At 42.4% G+C, this 17,091-nt stretch overlaps 2 protein-coding genes across 2 annotated transcripts in view; one reads left to right on the top strand and one right to left on the bottom strand.

The window, feature by feature from the left end:
• CDC16 (cell division cycle 16) overlaps nt 1-17,091 on the top strand; it is a 441,073-nt gene that overhangs the window by 268,871 nt on the left and 155,111 nt on the right. The window lies entirely within an intron of this gene.
• RASA3 (RAS p21 protein activator 3) overlaps nt 1-17,091 on the bottom strand; it is a 124,237-nt gene that overhangs the window by 22,640 nt on the left and 84,506 nt on the right. Inside the window, exons 6-8 of the mRNA XM_088530517.1 lie at nt 10,921-11,001; nt 8,103-8,175; nt 4,057-4,136 (exon numbers count right to left, since the gene is read on the bottom strand). Of these exons, the coding sequence (XP_088386643.1) occupies nt 4,057-4,136; nt 8,103-8,175; nt 10,921-11,001 (234 nt within the window). The remainder of the gene's footprint in view (nt 1-4,056; nt 4,137-8,102; nt 8,176-10,920; nt 11,002-17,091) is intronic.

The following is a 17,091-nucleotide window of genomic DNA, read 5'->3' as shown; positions in this document are numbered from 1 at the left end:
ACAACAAGAACTTTGTTTTCAAAGTTTTGTGTTTCCCTCCTCTTCCCGCCGAACACATGAGGTGGAAAGTTCCCAAACTGTACTGGATTGGTTCCCAAGCCTTCCGGGACAACTACAGATTTCTGAGGCTTTACAATTCACCTCCACGAAACATCAGAAAAAAACTCTCACAGACCCCCTTTTTCTCATCTATGTAATCACTTTTGCACAATCCATATTAATAAACATTCAGAGGGTTCTTTGGAAACAGTTATACTGGGAGGAGGAGCGGGGAACGCATTTTGAGGACTCTGTATTTCAGTCTAGGTCTAATTCAGGATTATCAGAAGCTAAGTAGAAGGCCTTACAGAGTTAGCATAAATGACTACCCAGTCTTTCCCAGTGTTTTCAGTTCTAGGAAGGTTTACTGTGGCTCTCTAATAAACTTTACTACACCTAGACCAGTTCTGTGCAGATACTCAGAAACCTTAAGACAATTCCACCATTGTCGGTGAGAGTTTAACTGTGTACTGACTGCTGCCTACATAACTTCCAGCACTCAGTCCTTTACATTTGGGAAGCTCTAATATGTCTCTCTAGATGATACTTTCTCTCCTTTCTTGCATTCTTTAACATAAAGAGATAAATTGCTGAGATTCAAAGTGGTATCACTAGTTGGCACTTGTAGAAAAATGACTGTGTTCAGAGTTAACGCTTTCAACTCCAGGGCAGATGTTGCTGTACACATTTTAGAGCTTCCTCTGAGAGAGGCTTTTATTTTAGAACAAACTCCACTGAGAATTTCACAGTGAAACAAGTGACAGGCTGAGTGCACCTTACACTTTGGGGAAAACGCATACAGGGGAAAAGACAGGTTTTCAAATAATGAAGATTTCAAGAGAACACTAAATTTAACTTAGATATAAGTGCAAAGTCATCCAATTATGGACACATTTACACCTTTCTAGTCTCCAGCAGTTCACGGTAGGCTTGTCAAGGAGTGAGGGCTGATAGTCCTTCTAAAGGTTAGTTCTACCTTATATGAATGCAGAGGATATCACTTTTAAATCCTCTGAGCCTTATATCTCCACAGCGTCTTATGCATCAAGTTTCATATGCTAGGCATACCACCAGCTCAAATTGCCTGTCTGCTGCTTTAAGTTCTTCAAACTCTGATATTTTGACAGTATTTTTGTAGGGCAAGAATTCCGAAAAAGGAAAAGTTTTGTAGGCAAATTCTACCTCCTCTCCCCTTCCTCCATATTTGGTCAGCCACTATCCTGCTAACTCTAAATCAGATGACTCAAAGCAGCTTCAGGAGCGGATGAAGCTTGAGAAGCTTATTTATATGTGGTCAAACTTACCAAGTGTTCATAGGGTACTGGCTTCTAGCTCATCCAAATTGTGTCAAGATACTCACTAGCAGCAACAGATTCAAGCATACACAGCCTCACACATTTCCAAAGAGAATGCTCCCACACTAAATTAGGTTATAGATAAAATCAGTACAAAAAGTCTGTAGGAGAGGAGCTAACAACTCAAGAAGATCTCACACGACACAGTAAACAAGGCAGGCATGCAAACTATAGACAGTATTGTTTCGTGCACTTGGAGTATGAAGCACAACATAAGGCAGCATGGAATTTGTAATAACATGCCTCAGAGTCTAAAAGATTACTGTCCTTTTTGCTTTTTATAGAGCAAAATTACATCAAGCTCAGCTTGCTGAGGCTGATGGCAAGCATAACAAGAGTTTTCACTGCTCCGTTAATGTTCCCTTAGCCACAGAATGAAGAAAGAGCAGCAGAGAGGAGGAGGAAACACAATGGATTTCCCCAGAACATCTGGTCCCAGAGCACTGATATGCCCTGTCTGCGACTTCCTACGCCCACTCGAAGGGAAGCCTTGCACTGCTTTAGAGAAAAACCATGAGAGACTAAGAGTACTCCATCCCCTGGGGAATGGTATCCTTCTCAGGAGTAAGAAAAAAAAAACAACCACAAGAAAAACAAATTGCAGGAGCCATCCAGAGGGCATGGGGGCAATCTAACCCTGACTGAACAGACTCGAGGAAGTGAGCTGGGTGGAAGGGGAACCCAGGATGGAAACAAAAACACTCTGTCCTATATGGGACAGAGTGTCTGAACAATGAGCTTGTTCAACTAAAACTAACCCTTTATCTGCTTTCCATTATTAAGTGCTTAAACTTTTTCTCAACTGTTCTGTAAGTCTCTTCACAACTCTTGCGTGTTAGTCTCACGGAAGAGACTTTTTTTTTTCAAGCTCAGTTATCTGTACATTAGCATTGCAGCCAGTCATTTCTCCAGAAATGATTTATTAAGCGATCGGAAACCCCTGTATACTTCTGTTCAGTCCTATATAGATGGAAATATTAAGCAACGTGTAAATCGTGTCCATCGGTGTCAAGGGTCCCCTTCCAGGAGTCAATCTAGAAGTGTGTGCCTGGATGTTATGTTTACAAAGACACGTTTGAAAACATGTCTTGAATTCTGGGCTGTCTGGAACAGCAGTTTAAAACTGAAATAATTTTAGTACAGGTGCTGATCCAGTGAACATCCAACATCACTCCTGCAATAGAAGAATCCTTAAAAATAGTTGTGCTGCAGTCTAGGACACTGGATTAGGACTCCCAAGATGTTGTTTGATTGCTCACTCCAACACATGCATGCTGTAGACACCACAGGACCCCTTATTTAACACCTGTCTACACTATGCAAAGCTGTGCAGAAACACTAGTCTGGTGCTAGTACTAGATCATCTGGTGTGGTCCTCATACTAATACAGCCAAATCAGCATGGCACTGAGCCATGGGATTTTGGGCTCTCCTATGAAATTAGTTGCAGGTTGTCCATAAACCAGCTACCTTTGCACTGCCTGATGAAGATATTCTCAAGGTGACATGTCTCCTGTGTCTCTTCAACAGGATTAATTTGACTTTCCTGTCTTGCAAAGCCCTGGCAAAGACAAGTTTATTAATGGTCCTGCACTGCTGTGATGCTACAGTAATAGACTACATGAATCAGTTGCTGAGAGTCAGTTTAAGGAGAGAAAAATATGGCAGACTTCATCCATTCATTCACTATCATAAATGTATCCTGCTTGCTGGGATAACTATTGCCTTCTCTTCCTAGGCTCTCTTCCCTTACTACCAGCTGTGTTTCTGACGGGACAAGAGAACCTTTTGAGAAATAAGCCCTCACTGCCTCTCCAGAAGGAACACATGGGCACAAAGAGGTAGAAGAAGCAGCAACCAGTCTCCTTCAACCTTCCTTCCTCCAAATCCTAGCAAATAGGAGAAGGGAAATATCATGCTGCTTGATGCAGCATGCATACATGCATGCATGCAGTCTTTGGCTGTGTGGCAACCTGGTCACCAGATGGCCTAGATCGCTAAGGTTCAATACATGTGATGGTGTCATGCATTCAACACCTCTAACTTTTGCACCTTCTGTTTTGTTTCTCTACTTCACCTGTCCCTATAGACACTGTCAACAGGCCCCAGCAGGTATTAAAATAGTAGTAAGAGGGTGTGTGGGGACGTTGCTTTGCTTTTGAAATTAAATTTGGTTCTTCCCTGTGCAATGGAATTCACATATATCGTACCCAGCCTTACAAGAAGTAGTTAAATTCTGATAGGCAAAAAAGGAAGAGAAACTGCCTCAGTCACTGAGAAACTGAGCTCAGAAGTTTCCTATCAGGGAAAGAGGAGTTCCATCTGGGTTGCTAAAATGAAGGGATAAAAGAAAACAGGTTCTTCAAAGTGATGGCATCCCATAACTTCTAGGCTCTCTTGGAGAACTAAGGGAGGGAAGAAAGAGTAGCCCAGAAATAAAAGGTTACATTTAGTGACAACAGCATAGTAATTCACACTTGATACTCAGGAAAATAATCGGGACCTCTCCCCAAGTGGAACTGTCATGTACATTCAGACATTATCTACAGGATTGTGGAGGTAAAGTTGCATGCAGATACAGTGACAAAGATTCATCTTGATCATTAGAAGTAGAACCATGCATGCCACTTGGAAGTTAGTTTGTACAAAGTGTTTTATTTTACCTGATCTCCATTTTGTCAACTTCATCAACATCTTCAATATCAAAATGGGATTTCTTGTTGTAGCTACTGGGTCTTGTAACCTAATGAAAAGAAAGAATCTTAACAAATTAATCTGATACTTGTACTGACAGATTGCAGTCTTTTGACTACGAGCAGTAACTTCAGTTCTGATTCTGAAAACCTCTATGCACGTGAAAGCACTTGCAAGAGATTAAAACACAAACAGCAGATCCACCTCCCATGCCCTCTTAAACAACATTTTACAGTGGATCAAATTAAAACTATGAAGTTCTGCCTGTTCTCCTATCTTAGATATCAGTCAACCATGCCCACATACAAATACTAAGCAGATCAGTTTTCCCAGAGATGCTAGACGGCTACATGTATCAGGCTGTAGAATCAGGTCCACCATGCAGCTTTTCTCACCAACCACATTTGCAACATTGATAAACAGGAAAGCATAGGTAGAAAGACATGGAAAGATAGCTGCAAGTGAAGAGCATCCGAGAAGAGAAAGTTTTTATGCAAACATTTCTTAAGATTTGTTTTCTAGCATGATAAAAAGGAAAAAGACTTTGACTGCTGTATTTTTGAGTAGCGTGTCAGAAACTTGAGAAAAAGGCTACCCCACCCAGCTGAAACCACAGCAGAAACTGATCAAACGCAAGCACGTATCATGTGTGGGTTCAGCTCTTGGTTGCAAACACAAGCGCAACTTTATTGTAGGTTTAAAATACTCTTGTGGCTTGATACTTCCCACTCACAAAAAAGTGGCTCTTATTGTAAACTTAGCTTCTTAGTTTTACATTTTACACCAGATGGTACAAACAAGGGAGGCAAAGATTTAGCTGCACAGAAAGAGAGGAACCAGAAGAGTATCATCTTCCCATGTGACACTGAACATAAGACTTTTTTTTCTGTGTGAAAAAGAGCCACTTTTGCGATGATACCTAGAAAAGTACTAGGCAGCACTGGACACCAAACCCTCTAGTCTAACTGACCCAAATGCACCTGTAAACAAAGAGCACAGTGATTTAAACACATCACACATTTCCTTACTCTACCTTACAACTACCTTCACTGTGACTTTAAGAAGTTATCCTAAACAACAGAAAATGACTTATATTCAGCTACTGCTGTGAAGTTAATGATGTAATTTTGAATAAGGAAGCTAACATTTCTTTTTATTAGCTGTAATGTGAGTGGTCAAAAATATTCAAGCCCAGGTGTAACTTGTTACAGAAAGTTCCAGCCCAATCTGTCTAGCACACACTTCTCTGAGAAGCTTTGCTGAAGGCTGCATGTCCAAGGCCTCTGTAACTGTATCTGCTCACCACACAGATTAATCTAAATGCTCAAGAGATGTATTCCTAAAAAGATAGTTGGATGACTTTGGTACTAAGGATAGAACTGGATATTAGAGAATTCCTAGCGCAGAGCGCTGAAATTGCTTTAAAGTGGTTTCCGACAGCAAGAGGGCACAGCTCAACTCTGTTGCTTCATTTATTTCGGCTAAACTGCCAAGCCACTTGCCGGCTGCTCAGAACATTTTCAGTACATGTGGGTTTGAAATGGGGACCTCAGCACTTACCTTCCCACAAGAATGGGAATTTTCCTGCTGCTGCATATAGATCTCAGCCCCTTTTCAGATACAGCTGGATGGTGGTGGAAACGGTCTCCAGCTCTCAGGTGCAAGTTTCACTTGTTCCACCCTTTTAATGAGCATTGAGATTTCACAAGCCAATGAGAAGCTATTTCTGCTTAAAACTAAACCTATGGGACTTTTTTTCTCATAGAAAAGAAAGTATTCCCTGACTTTTACAGAGTTTCTTCCTCTGTGGATCCATGGCCAATGGGCTAGCAAACTGCAAACTTCCTGACGTTTGGATGTGGCAAATGACACCCTGTCAACAGCATGAATCTGTGCAGCTCTGTAGGAACCAGAGCTCTCTGCTAGCTGCCTCAGCTACAGGGCTGCCCATGTCTCATGACTGACTGTACTTCCCAGCCAAAGCAGTTCTCCCAAACCTTGGTCCTTGAAGACATGTAGCCTGGTACATACTAACACTCTCCAAAAATGACATAAATCTATGATGACTCTGTCTGCACTGGCGATATATTTTTGTAGCAGAACTCCTGCTGATTCAGAAATGGCCCCAGCTCTACTCTCACCACATGGAAAACCTTTTACTCCAAGTTAGCAGAACAGCTGGGGCCTGGGCTTGCGCTTAGGTTTTGCTTCTGCTGATCCTTGCATGCAACCTGGCTTTTAGGCAAGCTAAGCAAGCCTCCAGCCTCTTTCCATAATTCCAGCTAGCAGGTGCTTCCTTTTTCCCTCACGCTTCCTCCTGGATTTGCCATCGTTGCTGCCAAGTTCAGCGCTTAATTTGTTTGAATTTGTTTGCTCTGTTTCTGCAAGGCACAGAGGGCAGAGGCATCAGACAGGTGAAGCTTTGTGGCTGGCAGACTGAATTCCTGGATTACATTCCCACTAAAAAGCTCTCGCGGTCAGATGCCTCCAGAACCACCTCCTTTAGGAATGAGGAAGCCCATCGGAGCTTGTTTACAGCCAGCATCATTCCCGTGTCAGCGGCAGTGGCGACAGCTCTGGGCCAGGTGAGAAGCTGGCATCCTGGGCAGCCCTGCGCACACGGGCTGCGGGCACACGCAGCGACGGCGGCTCGCTGCCGGCCAGGGTTAAGCCTGAAGGGAAGCTATACCCTAGAGAGACTGGCTGGATTGCCGCAGCAGAGATTACCCTAGAAAGATACCCTGGCCAGCCACAGCGCTTCCACCACTTAGGGCAGCCAGAAGGATAATTGTACGGGTTCCTCAAACTCAAATATATTGCACTGACATGAACACATTTCTGCTGGTATGACTGGCTTTAGGCTCTGGTGCAAGTGGCCAGCTTCCAGGTGAAGATGGTAGTTCGCAGAGGGTGAAGGGAGAAAGCACGAAGCTCCAGACTGAAACGTGCATCTCGGAGCAGCGTGAGGCAACAGCAGCAGCAGCTGGGCAGCTGAACAGCTCCTCTCCCCTGGCTTCTTCCTGCTATGGCTGCACAGGCGCCTTAGTTTACACTAGAAAACACATCCCTAAGTGCCATTCTCACACCAGGAATAATTTCTAGTGCAGATGTGACCTGAATGATGCAATATACAAAGGCAGAAAGGGTTTTCAGTGGTCTCCCAACTACGTTGTCCTACTCTGGCTTTTCATCAACCAGTTATGCCAGATATGTTTTTGAGGTACCCAAAACCTTGGGTATGGTTGACTCATAAAGCATAGGCCAGGACTAAAATGTCCGAGATAAAAAGCAAAAAAGAAAGATGAAGACACTTCATAAGACAGAATTAAAAGTTTCAAGATGTATTCAAGCTGTAACATACATGCACACACATATATACGGACAGGTCATAGCACATTTACCGCTAATCTCATTAGAGGAAAATAATACAATAACAGGAGCACTTGTGAATTATGTTTTGTCTTAATAGGACTTGTTTTATTTTAAATAAAGTTGCAAAGGTTTCACCCACTTGCAGAAAAAGCACAAGTATTACAGGAGAATGGTAGGCAGCTAAAACATTCAGTTTTGAATGCACGTGCTGTCTGCCGTATTGTTTTAATGTTTTAATATTCCTAGGAGACAACCTTCCTCCCGCTAACCAGAGAAGAGAGAGCAGAAAAAACACAGGCTAGAAAGAACCACACAAGCTAAATAAATCAATAAGAAGTAATAATAGTATGAACTCCTAATCTTATCTATCCTTTCTCGAAACTGCCTGGGCTGCGTTACAGGGGAATGTGAAGCCTGCAGCTCAGGAGAAGAGGCCAGAAGCTTTTCCTTTGAGCACCTGGGCTTAAGCAATTTATTGCTGCCTCAGCAGCCAGCTAGCCCAAATCTGGATACTTCTATGCTCTTCACTGTGCTTTGAAACAGTCTTCAAAGAAGACAGCTGGCACAACACAGGGCAGGCTGCTGTGCCAACTATCTGCAGTGTAGTATTTCAGCTTATCACCCGTCCCTTTGAAATACCAACCTCAAAATAAAACACCTCATCAAAATGTGGATTGTTGGTCTTCTTTTTAACTTTAGTCTTTTTGGCTTCTGATCTGAATTAAGGAAAGACAAAAAAGTACAAGAAACAACATTAGCAGAAGTGTGATCCTAATGAGGAACAATGCAACAGTCCCACATTTGGTTCATCTCATCAAACGGGAGTGCTGCGTGGCTGTGGCTCAGCAAGGCGCGCGCCCTCGCACACGTCCGGGAGCGGGATCCCCTGCGTGCCTGTTTCTCTAAGGCACAAGGAACTGCAGGCTGCCAGCCACCCTGGAACTGGCATTCCCGAGTCCCGAGGGCTCCAGCCAGCAGTCTCTCACCTGATGTGACTCAAAAAGTTCTCCTTTCCCAGAATATAGATGTGGACTGATGCACATTTCTGTATTTGCTTTTTTTAATCTTTGCATGAGGAATTGATGAATGCTTTTCAATAGTCAAATTATTTGCTTTTCAATAATCATGAATCATTCAATGAATGCTTTTCAAAAATAATGAATAATTTACTCACTAAGAATGAAGGTTATTCAAAGAAACATGAGCTCTTCAAACATTTTTTAAGATTACAAACGTTTTACAAACATTTTGTAAGATTAAAATGTCATATTTTTATTGCTATACCATATACTTCTCTTCCTTCTCACCCTTTTCCCTGCAGCCCCATGAGCTCATAGTAAACATTATGCTGTTGAACTGCTGTGAGAGGTCCCGAGCAGAAGTCACCAGTCTCTCCTGCTATCCAGGAATGCAAGTGCAGGGCAGACCTCCAGGAAAACTCTTATGGGGCAACAGGCTTGATAAAGTTCAGCACTGCCAACTCATTCCTCTATGGACAGTATCCTCCTCTTGTGTCTCCATTTTAGAACATAGCAATACAGACTGATACTAAATGCTTGGTATGGAGCTAAAATCAGCCAACCAAACAGCTCTTTGATGACTTCCAAATGTTATGAACCTAACATTTGCCCTAGTTACCTACAACTGAAAAGCCCTATAACTTCTTGGGTAGCCAAATTTTCTCCACAGCTCAGTAGTAATAAGAGGGCGTAGATAAAACAGACACAGATGGAGAAATGCAAAAACCACACAGAAATCTGACCTACTAATCATTTCATCCAAGCATTTCTCCCTCATAACTCCCTCTCAGTTATACTGTTTACAGCTGGTTATACTGACCATGCAACTCTATGTATTCTCTTCCAGTGGCTAAGCAAAGCTGGGTTTAATTCCCAGCTAAAGGCTCCCTGCATGACTCGAATGAGCCAGTGCACCAGCACAGAGCTCTCCCACTTATAATACAGCCGCAGAATGAGTCCTGCTTGAGAATTCTCTGGGCTCTCTAAGCACAAATTACACAACAAACAGCAGCACATCTGTTGACTTTTTTACGCTTGGCATTGCATAAAAATGCAATAGTGTAAAGCAGCTTTCCTGCTCCAGAAGGAGAGGCATTGAAAAAGCCAGGCAGGAGAATGATTGAGAGATTAAAAATATCTCAGGACTCCTAGAAGGAGCGGCAGGATGAGGGAGCCTGGACATGGGCTGCCCGCCCGCCCCATGTCACCGCAGCACCGGCCACCCGGCCTCTCTGCCACCAGGTTCCTGGGGAGGCCAAGGCAGGATGCAGAGCGGGAGGCGACCCAGGCGAGCACAACTCCCGGGCAGCAACAAAGGGGAATGAGCTGCGTGCTGCTCGCTGGAGACAAGCCTTTCCCCGCCAAAACGACGGGGAGCAAGAGCACGGAGCTGCGCTCTGCGTTTTGAAGGGAGATGAGCTATTCCACACTGCTAGGAGTTGTACGTTACCAGGACTTTGCGGGGACTAGACAAGGAGAGGTATATTTGGACTTTCAAAGATACATTAGTAAAAAAAATCTTCTGGCAGTGTCAGCGATATCCATCTATACAATCTGAAACAAGTTCTGTGATTAAAACATCAAAGTGTACAGCTCAAATATGCAGCTCATTACAGGGGATATATAGATGTAACACACCTAGAAAAGATGAACACCACAGAGCAGGTTCAAAGACTCCTCTGCAGCCAAGTCAAGTATTTGTCAAGGATGAATCTGTTTTATAGTATTTGCAACACAATATTGTAAAACACTGATTCATCTGTGCTACAGATATGATTTTTTTCTGCAGTTATAGCAGAGAATTTCTAAAGGGGCACAAATATACTGAATGACTCTCCAGCAAAAACAAAATAGTGATATGCAACAGCATGTAAAATTTTGTAACTGAACATGAAAATTTAATCCCAAATTTAAAGACTTCTGTGCAGAATATAAATGTATCATCTAAATTACTTAAACCTCTTTCTAGACTTTTATCCCAACAGTATGTCCGCACAGTTCAAATTACAGGGCTACAGCATTCTACATACAATTTGCCACACTTTGAAAGTGAAAAGATCTCAAAATATTCACATACAAATGCCCATATTCTACAAGATGTTGATTTAATCAGGCTCCCCACCCACTCAAAATTGGGTAATAAATTTGGTTAAAAACTGGCTTCCAATTGGTATGTGAGAAGCTGCACAAATTACATCTCATCAGAAATTAAAACTCCAGGATATTCAAAGCAGTTAAAAATTGTTCAGACCTTTACATAAATCAAAACTGAAATAAGCTTCAAATTACTTGCTCTAGTATAATCCATTAGTTCACACATGCACACACACACTTATGTGTTTTAGCAGTGTCTAAACCCCCTGTCTATCTGAGAAGGCAGGTTTCTAATGATGAAGGAAACAAATCACTATTATAAAGCACATTTATATTTGTAGTACTTGCCTGGAGGGTCCTGCTAAGGTAACCGTGGCATAGGGATCGCACTGTCCATTCACGATGGGTAGGCCTTGGCATTCTAAAACTCTGGAAAAAAAGGAAACAAAACCAAGCAAATCAGTAAAATAAGATGACCTTTCAGAGCAAATAGAATTAATGCATTTTTCTCCTGTCTCATTTTCACAATACTTTTTACTAAAGAACTGCAATGTCATTAAACACAATCCTTTTAAAACTGAATGCATATGTTGGTTTTAAATACCATCTTAATTCGAGTCAAAATTATGATTAAATTACATAGAAATCTTAACCTGACAAATTCTTAGTATGGAAGAACAGCAATTTCAGGCTCATGAAATAAAAGTCAGCTATCATGATGAGAGCTGTCAACACTTTAGATTTATCCAACAAGCTATTAACCGAAAGTAATAATAATCGGAATTTATTTCTGTAACAAAAGATGGGAAAATACATTGACAGATCCTAGCAGTAAACAAATGATTTCCAAGAATCACGTTCATGATGCTCTGACAAAGTTTTGCACTGGCTTATTTGTCAAGACATGTTAACTACAGCCCAAGAGGCTGTTATGACACATCCATCTTCCTCCCTAACATTTTTACACAGCAGAACTGAAAAAGGAAATGCATTTCAGCAGCTGGGCACTGAAGAAGTCACAGAAGAGACACTTCAGGGACAAAATGGAACAAATCAGTTTCTGCTCCAACACGTGGCAAGCCGAGGTGAGAAATTGGCACTTTCACACGCTCATTCCCACATCCCCGTTCACGGTGCGGAGCAGTGATGAGACCAAGCTCCGCGACTCGCGAGCTGAAGGAAGCCGCTCACTGAGGGAGGCAGCACCGGCTGGAAGCAACCGCCACCGGGGCTCTTGCTCTGGAAACATCTTCTGCGTCGAGCAGGTTAGGCAGCAGTTCTCACAGAGGATGCCAAGCTCATCTACCCGGGAGGGAAGCCTTGGGAAAGGGCAGCACTGCAGCAGCTCATACGTGGATTCTTCCAGAGGTGGCGATAAAAACGTTCCCTAGTCTTTCAGAAATACGTCAAGTTATACCTCCCTTGGCTAACACTTGATACTGGGCTTGCTGCACTGCTAGGATTTTAACTTACTTGGTGTCTTTATTTTGAATAGGAGCATTTATTTATATCAAAGCACACTCTAAAGCAGGAAAGGGGAAAAGCAGATATTTTTAAGAATGGGATAACAGAATGATTGAAAATGATTTTTTGTCCCAAACACAGCAGAATGGCAGAATTGTTACCAGCATTCAGAATAGAGGCTGTTTTTGAGTCCAACTCGACTCTTAGGCAGTCCTCAGACTACTCACACACTGAGCTGGGATTACACAGGCAGAGCTACACTATTACAACAGGAATTTTTTAATGAAACAAACTCCTTGGGTAGATGGCCATACTTGCAGAGTGACATATCTTAACATACCTCACAAGCTTTTGGGTGCTAGAAATTCAGCAAGAATAATAATATCCACTTCCTTGCTTTCAGTAACAGCAACCTTGATATAAAAATGGAAAAGAGAAGGAAAAAGCACTCTACAAATTTATTCGCTATCCACAAAGCAAAATTTTGGGAACATATGATGTGGACTTCAAACACCTTTATTTTTTTTTCTACTTAGGCTCAAATAGGCCTAAAAAGTAGATTAAAGCTGAAGACCATGTGAAAGTGACACCAGCAAGAAGGTGAAATGATGCTCAGGACTACGATCTCAGAGAATAAAGGCTAAATAATTGACTTAATACAGGCAGCCCCTGATAATAAAAGCACTCCATTGCTAACCTCGATGAATTTTCTTTTCATTACTGATTCATTAATATTGACACAAAGGAGAATTATGTTCATTATTTTGAATACTCAAGTGAAATCATAGATCAAAAGCAAGGCAACAGTCACAATAACAGCCCAGATTAGGTAGGCACTCTGCTGCTTTTATTTCTAGACATCTTTTGTTGTGTTACAAAAGTCACTTTCCACACTGAACTGGAAGCCTTTCCCATGTCCACATTGGCAGGTATCTACCACACCAACAGCTACCCTGAAGGCACAAATGCCATCACAGAGCCAGCTGGAAATGAAACATGGATGTCCCACTAAGCCTCAAAGCCAATACACACCACACCAGAACTGGTGGTCCGAATGCAGAGGGGAGTTCGGGCTTCTTCCTGCTGCTCTCAGCAGCAGTCGCCCAGGGGTCCTGTATTTGCCAGCTTTGTGCCTCTCAGAGGCATTACAGATACACTAAATAAGCGTCCTCAGGCAAACCACGTCCTACCCTAAATCCAACCAGCTGGTCTTACAGAGAACGTGAAAAAACGGGGCTTCTTTTTTTGTATGTATATTAATATAAGCACTTAATACTGCAAGGCAAGCACTACTTTCTAAATTCACACAGCAGATGTGAATAAAATGACCACAGTAGACCTCTGGCAGAGCAGCTAGGAGAGGTGCAGGAAGAAAAATCCAGAAATAGAAACAGAAAATGTTTCTGAAGAAACATGTTCAGCTTGATTCTCATGGAAGGACAGAGGAGACCACTTTTCTTCTAGTAGTCTTTATACTGAGAGCTGGCAATTCTAGAGTAGCAAATATGGCTTGAACATATTTCCATTTGAAAAAAGAACTATGGTACCCCATGTGTTAGCATCAAAAAACACACCCCTTCCACTGCTTCCTTAAAGAAGACTAAGTTCCTTAAAATAAAATATTAGCTCAATGCCTTTATAGCGGTCGGCCAATTTTTCTGCTGCTCGTGAATGGCTTCCAAGCCAGCTTTCACTCGCACAGGAAGGGCTATGTGAAACCTAAACACAGTGAAAGCGCATTCATAAAGAGGATTATTCCTGTTTTAATAAAAGCAGCCCTTTCAAGAACATGCAGAGTATGCCACACAGGAAAGCTCGTCACGTGTCTGTGGCTACTCCCCTGCTGTCACTTCAGCCATCAGTTAAAAGACAAACAGGACCAGGAGCCGGTCCGAGCGGTCACAGCAACACACGCAGCAGGGCATTTGCATCTGAGGTTGTGTGCGCTGCTCCTGTTCCCAGCTCTAGATGGGAAAGAGATCCAGGGAACTACTGCAGGATGACACAGAAAGGCACGAGAGGTTGGAACTCTGCAACGCAGAAGCCAAAAAATCATCCATTCACAAGCAGCTTATAAAATCATGAATGCTACGGAGAATGTTTCCTCCTAAAACTAGAATTAGGCGGCATCTAATGAAATTAGCACGCAGAGGGTTTACGACAAACAAAAGGAAGCACTATTCCCAAGGCAGGTATAAGGCAATTGTGAAGCCTACTGCCACAGGATGTCAGGGATGCCAAAAGCAGGCATGAGTTCAAATTGGGATTTACACAAACTAATGGAGTGTAGGCTTATAGGTAGCTGGGAAAGCATAATGGTCCAGAAGCCACCTCTAGCTCCATAAAGCTCAAATTGCTGATTGAGTGTAACATGGGGATGATGAAGCCATATTCGAAGCACCATTCCCTGGCAAACAACAGAAACACTTTTGGGCTAGACCAGAAGCGCAGTTAAAACGGGAGGGTAGTATTTATGCTCTCTGCAAAGAAGATAAAAAAGCAGAGAGCACAGATGTTCTTATATACTCGGGATAGCTTAGAGTGAAAGACGTTTCTTTGTGTGCCATGGGAATGAGAAAAGCAAAAACAACCTTGAAAGAAAAAAAATACAGAAAAACAGGAAACGGCCACTGACAAACTGCACCCAAAGCCTTCCAAGTAATTTAAAAATAGTTAATGTATAATGATGCTGGAGAAAGCATGCAAGAAACTGAAGACTTGCTCATTTGAAGGAATGAAGGGTATGTCTGGCGAGAGGCTCATTCGTGTTAACTTATTAAGCAGTAGTTTGAGATATAATAAAATTCAGCAAGACAGCCTGATTGACTCATGTTACTGTACTCTCATCAGCTGTAGGAAACTAATCCTAGAACTTTCATTACAGTCATTTTCTTTAGTCATGGGAAAATTGTTCAGTAAATTAACACTCCTCCCTTCCCAACCTAGTACCAAAACACAGGCTTTAATTTGCAAGCAGGAAACGAGGTAGGACAAAATCTTAGCTCAGACACACCATAAAATGAGTGCCAATCCTGCTGCAGGGGTATTGCAGTATTAAGACTGACAGCTAATATCTGGATTAGATGGAAAAAACATACACACACAAAAAGATATAATACTGTTTTCTACAAAACAGGGACGGTTGGAGTGAGAGGCAGTAAAAACAGTCAGTCAAAAATGAATGCCTTTGCTCTATTCATCTGCAGAATTAATTTACCAGATGTGTACTAGGTTAATGAAAAAAAAGCCTAGACAATCAAGATTATACAAGAATTACAAGCTGACTCATCAGAGCCCAGAGGGAAAATGTCTGGCGGCTGCTAGAGCCTCTTCTGCCCAACTGGTAGTTTCTGATCATTAGCTGCATGGAGGCCAGCTGGGACAGGGTGAGCCACCCCTTGCAGCCACGGGGCTGGGCTAAGGTTAGTGGTGGGTCATATGGGAAACTCTCAGCACAGCTGCCTCACTGTATTTTGCTTGTGGTTTAAAAAAATTAACAGGTTTCAAGGAACTAGAGATTTCAGTTTTCAGTGTGGTTCATGACCAAACCTTCTCAAATAGACTATGGAAAATTCCCAGAGGGTAAAAGAAAACCCCAAACCCAAACACATCACGGACATACTCTCTTTAAATTACAGATTATAGAAGCTTGAGGGGGTGGAGAGTGGAAGGTTTATTTAAAATAGTTTGCAGAAAGGCTAAGGAGCACACCTCTGAGAGGGTACTCATTCCCCCTGCCCCTGGGCTGCCACCTAGGAGCTGTAGCCCAGCCTCCTACAGAGCCTTACTCAGGAACAGGTCTGTCATAAGCAACAGGAGGGTGATCCAAGCCTGTGGGAGTCCCACACCCCTTCCTTGAAATTGCGTAAGTTATTTGAAAATTAGAGACTTTTCTGATTAGTCAAGGATGTACATGTGTCATTGTGAGCCAGGATGGAAAATCAATCCAAAAACAGACACAGAGAAAAGAAAGCAGAAGGGAAATGGTTGTTCTTAAAACATGTACACATGTTAACTTTACTGTTCTTTCCACACTAAGACACTTTCCCAAGAAGTTTCCAACGTACCTGGCCGTGCTCCACTCTTCCTTCAGTTCCAAGCCAGGGAACAGCACAGCATTCCCACACCCTTTGGTCAAATCACACTGCTTTCTCATTGCAATTCCCCAACAGAAAACACATCACTTTTCTACAGGTAAACTTCTCTCCTAACCCACGCATTTTAACTGATTTCACTTGCGTACTGGGTTTCTGGAAACAACCTTAAGCTTGTCAAGTTTACCGATATATTTTATTAATCTTATCTTCTATTTCCAATCTCCACTTGATCCAGCACTCTTAGTTTCTTTAGCTTGAGGCTTTCTCTCATTTCCTAGGCATAATTTTTGGTTCTTCTCAGATGCTTCTCCATTTCAATTCCAAGACAAAATAACTCCTCCTTACTTGCTTTGGTGAACTAGCTGTTATTTAAACACGTGGTGCTTTGTGTGCTAAGTCCCACCAGAGAGTGCTTAAAAGCAATACCACGTGCCAGATTCGTCAGAACTGTCATCAAAATAAAGCCTCTTTGGTTTCTTTTGTTTAGTACTTCTTTGGTAAGGTATATTCTCCAGCACTCCGCATGTGACCTACTTTTCTTTGATCCCCCTTTATCTTCTTTCCTAGCAGACTGGAGGGTCATGTGGTGACAAACGTATCATTCTGAGTCCCTTGTCTTCAATTGTTTCCCTTTGTGAAAAGACTTTTTAGGATAGGTAAAATAAGCTATTAACCTCTAACTTCATAATACAGTAGCCCAAGTCTTTTTGTCTAGTCTGACAGTAAAGAAGTGGCATTTTTCCCCTCCTGGCAACACTCAGTTCATTATTGAATGTCTTTTCCTTTCAATGCAGCTCTGCACTGCAAACCTTAGTTCCTTATTCATCCCCAGGACTGCAAGAGGAACTTTGAGGTGAAGCTGCATGGTACACTGCCAAATGTACCTTGGCCAACCTCATGTCCCCGCTGGCACACAGTGCTGCTCTCAGACCCAGGGGCTGACTTCTTTCTTCCACCA

Source organism: Tinamus guttatus, unplaced genomic scaffold (assembly GCF_059628265.1).
Source record: "Tinamus guttatus ecotype Peru unplaced genomic scaffold, ASM5962826v1 Tinamus_guttatus_pri_ptg000030l, whole genome shotgun sequence".
Classification (NCBI taxonomy): Eukaryota; Metazoa; Chordata; class Aves; order Tinamiformes; family Tinamidae; genus Tinamus; species Tinamus guttatus.
This window is presented reverse-complemented; position numbering and strand designations above follow the sequence as displayed.